Source organism: Aptenodytes forsteri, unplaced genomic scaffold (assembly GCF_000699145.1).
Source record: "Aptenodytes forsteri isolate BGI_AS27 unplaced genomic scaffold, ASM69914v1 Scaffold73, whole genome shotgun sequence".
In the NCBI taxonomy this organism is placed as follows: Eukaryota; Metazoa; Chordata; class Aves; order Sphenisciformes; family Spheniscidae; genus Aptenodytes; species Aptenodytes forsteri.
Genome location: NW_008796215.1, coordinates 2199113 through 2203651, shown reverse-complemented (window position 1 = coordinate 2203651; position 4539 = coordinate 2199113). Strand labels below are relative to the sequence as shown.

At 39.5% G+C, this 4539-nt stretch overlaps 1 protein-coding gene across 1 annotated transcript in view; it reads left to right on the top strand.

Annotated features, from left to right (window-relative positions):
* NTF3 (neurotrophin 3) overlaps positions 1-4153 on the top strand; it is a 53578-nt gene extending 49425 nt beyond the window's left edge. The window contains exon 2 of the mRNA XM_009288503.1: positions 3324-4153. Coding sequence (XP_009286778.1) covers positions 3324-4118 — 795 coding nt within the window. The 3' untranslated portion in view covers positions 4119-4153. The remainder of the gene's footprint in view (positions 1-3323) is intronic.
* The last annotated feature ends 386 nt before the right edge of the window (positions 4154-4539 follow it).

The window sequence follows — 4539 nt, the reverse complement described above, 5'->3', positions numbered from 1 at the left end:
GGACGTCACGGGCAGCCTGCCAATTTCAAGTCATCAACTGGAATTTCTGAACATGCCACTTATGAACCTCCTAGGTGAACTGTCTTGGAGGAACTCCCTGAAAACTGTAATCTCATTAAGCGTTTGCATTTTCTTTCCAAACTTTGCACCCCAAAACATCCCAGAAAAATGTAAAGATTGGTTCTGAAACATTTTTACTTTTGCAGCAAATAATTTGCCAAGTACAAATCAAACTACAAGTCAAATTTCAGAGTAGTTTAACACCTTTCCCACCAAATCCGCAAGACATTTTACTTTAGCTTCAAAAAAATACATTTAAACATTTCTTTCCACTAACAGGGTTCCTCCATGGATGAGAAAAGTAGTTTATTTGAACTGCTCTAATTCTGAGGTCCCTAACCCTTCCTTTTTGTGTGCAGCATGACATTAAAGAGAGTCTGCAGGAACTCCAGTCTTACTTTTCCCACCTCGTCCCCTGCTCCAACTTGTGTATTTTGCTAGTGCCACTTAGTTTTGAAACTAAGCAGACCAGTGATTACATGCAGCTGCATGTTGGCATGAATAATGCTTTCAGCTTTTGAGCTGAGCATTGTGAGAGCTTTGCTCACCATCCTATGGACTTGTATGTCATACTGCGTGTGGGTTAGCCCTTCTGAGTGCTGTAAGAAATCTGCTGAATGACATCTGTTTTATAATATTTTTACTGTTTTTAAAAGCACATAATTTACTGAGGGAAGACCAAATTGCACAGGAAGAGGTCTTTTTATACAGCACGGTCTGGGCTCTGAGATCCATCTACATTAAGTTAGTATTTGTTTAGGTATGACAGTAATTGTATGGTAACTGAAAATCTTAGATTTTTTTTTTTCCAAAGCATAACATAGCTGCAAGTAACAGTCTAGTTTTAGGTGAACTCATACTGTGACAAACTGAGAATGGAGAAAACACATTTCTTGTCCATAAAAGGGCAGATCACACATCCACAGAGGGTAGCTCTGATTTTGCTGCAGTTCCAAGCTATGAAGTGGGGACTCACTGTTGCTAAAAGGAGTTTTGCTTAGAGAGGATAGAGGATTCTCCAGTAAAACTTTTTCATTTTTTTTCTTTGCCTTCTTAAATAGAAAATGGTTTGCCTTCTTAAGCAGAAAATGGTGATTTGAAGAAGTGGAAAATTTTCTGTTTAAGAGGCCTGATTTCTCTGCAATTTCTTCTGGGAAAAACACAGAGTACCCAGAGCATCACTAGCAGGTTGAGGGAGGGGATCCTTCCCCTCAGCTCAGCACTGGTGAGGCCACATCTGGTGTTCTGTGTCCAGTTCTGGGCTCGCCAGTACAGGAGAGACATGGACATACAGGAGTGAGTCCACAAAGGTGATTAAGGGACTGGGGCACCTGTCATTTGAGGAGAGGCTGAGAGAGCTGGGGCTGTTTGGCCCAGAGAAGAGAAGGCTCAGTGGGATCTTATCGAAGTGTAGAAATACCTGATGGGAGGGAGTAAAAAAGATGGAGCCAGGATCTTCTCAGGGGTGTCCCAAGAAAGGACAAGAGGCAATGGGCACAAACTGATATACAGGAAATAATACTGAACCATGAGTTGTTTTTTTTTTTTTGGTTTGGTTTGGTTTGGTTTTTACTGTGAGGGTGGTCAAACACTGGAACAGGTTGCCTAGAGGTGCTATGGAGTGTCCATCCATGGAGATATTCAAAACCTGACTGGGCACAGCCCTGTGCTAGCTGCTCTAGCTGACCCTACTTTGAACAGTGGGATTGGACTAGATGATCTCCTGAGGATCCTTCCATAGAACATCTGTTCTATGTTCTGTAACTCTGTGCCTTCATCCTAGAGTGCTAGTGGTCTGACATGTAGTGGGGTGTTTGCAGTGCAGGAGAATCAAGTTCAAGACTGTTTTGAGTCACTTGGAGCAGTACTACAGCCAGGGCTTCCCACATGGTATGAAAGTGCTCAAACATAAGTTTAATATTTTCTCCTTCAATCCACTACTTGTGCAACAATTTCATTAAAATAGGTGTGCTTTGAAGTGATGGTTTGCTTCCATGATTTAGTATTTTACATTGAAAATTAATTTCATTTGAATATAAGTGCAAATACAAAACATACAGGTATCCACAAAGAAAAGAACACCTTCTTAGACGAATGCTCACAGTTCTTAACTACAAAAACAGGATGACAGAAAGATTTAGCCAGAAATGACAAATGAGCTTCTAGAAGATGCTCAGAAGCTAGAATTACAAGGGCACTACAAGAATCCATATGGGCCAGTTCATGGCAAAGTACAGTACAGAAAAGAAGCACAATTTTAGGTCCAGTTTTCAAAATCTTGATCTTGAGTTCATTTCAATATTTTTGAACAAGATTCGTCAGTTTTGGAGGGGGGGTGGTGGTGGTGTCCCCCCATCTGTCCTTGAATATTTCTAACTACAACCAGTTTTGTTCCACTTCATATAAATGTAATGAAGGAATTTCATTAAAAGCAACAAAAAAAAACCCAATCCCCAACCCTGCAAACAACCAGTACAAAATGGTCTGTGGATCCATCTGAACTTCTCACTTGTATTACAAAAGTCTAACTACTGCTTTCTGAAGTTCAAAATATAAGAAACCCCACTTTGCTGCTTGACTGCATCCTTTTCCTTCAAGAATACTTTCCCTTATAGCACCAAAGAGAGAAAGAGAAAGAAAGAGCTATTGAAACACAGTATTTATTTCCCAGTATATGATGATGCTTTTAAGGTAAAGTTAAACACAAGCCATTTGATGAATAGTAATTTGAGGGATCCATGAGATGTCAACACACAAAAATTGACATACTTAGTAAAGTCAGAACTTCTTCATTTTACACCATTAGATAATCTTCTACTCTGCATAATCTTGCACTTTTGAAACTAAACCATGCTGTAGAATAGACTCTGTGAAAGTAACTTGTCCTCTCTCTGCTGCCAAGACCTGGACATACTATCCCAACAGTAGCTACCTACCACTGTAGAGTAAGGACCTAACTGACATATCTGCCACTATACATGGAAAGAGGAAAAGTGAGGTCATCCTGAAAAGAGGAAAAGTGAGGTCATCCTGAAAAGTGCATGAAATATAGATGAAACACTGAAAAAAAAAGTCAGAAAACAGTTGCATTCATTACAAAATATAATGAAAAATTATCTTAAAAGAAACACATGGCCCATCTGTATCTATAACATGCAGAAGATGTAAGACATATTAAAAACAAATCTGAATTTTCATGTCTACAGCATCTAGTAAACTTCCCTATTTAATTGTTTTTATCTTGACTTTCTGTTTCTTTGCAGATCTTACAGGTGAACAAGGTGATGTCCATCTTCTTTTATGTGATATTTCTCGCTTATCTTCGTGGCATCCAGTCTACCAACATGGATCAAAGGAGTTTGCCAGAAGATTCAATAAATTCTCTTATTATTAAACTCATTCAGGCAGACATTTTGAAAAACAAGCTTTCTAAGCAGATGGTAGATATTAAGGAAAACTATCAAAACACAGTGCAGAAAGCAGACACTCAGCAAGACATGGATGGAGACGAAAATGTGAAATCAGACTTCCAGCCAGTTATCCCAATGGACACAGACCTCTTAAGGCAGCAGAGACGCTACAACTCTCCCCGAGTCCTTTTGAGTGACAACACGCCGCTGGAACCACCGCCGCTGTACCTCATGGAGGATTATATTGGAAATTCGGTGGTGGTGAACAGAACCTCCCGGCGGAAAAGGTACGCGGAGCACAAGAGCCACCGAGGGGAATATTCCGTTTGTGACAGTGAAAGTTTATGGGTCACAGACAAATCGTCTGCGATCGACATTAGAGGACACCAGGTAACTGTGCTGGGAGAAATTAAAACAGGCAACTCTCCAGTTAAGCAATACTTTTATGAAACGAGGTGTAAAGAAGCCAAGCCTGTAAAAAATGGCTGCCGCGGCATTGATGACAAGCACTGGAACTCCCAATGCAAGACATCCCAAACTTACGTTAGAGCACTGACTTCAGAAAACAATAAACTGGTAGGCTGGAGATGGATAAGAATAGACACCTCTTGTGTGTGTGCGTTGTCAAGGAAAATAGGAAGAACATAAATCTGCATCTCTTTGCTATATAAATTATTACTTTAAATTATATGATATGCATGTAGCATATAAATGTTTATATTGTTTTATATATTATAAGTTGACCTTATTTATTAAACTTCAGCAAATCTACAGTATATAAGCTTTCTCGCTCAATAAACAAGAGCAAAGGGTGTGTGCCTCTGCTGTGGGCAACTCCGGGTTTTTTTTAGACTATGTTTGTGACACTGCTTGTCGGCAGCATACCGTAACCTTACTGTAAAATCTGTGTAAAATCAGTATTTTTCATTCAGTATTGTCAAGCCAGTGACTGTCATTTAGTAAACTTGTTAAAAATCAGATCAATGTCAAGTTGTGTACATATTTATATTCCCCACTCTATACATTCACATTTAATTGGATGCAGTGTTGACTCCTCACCGCCAAAACG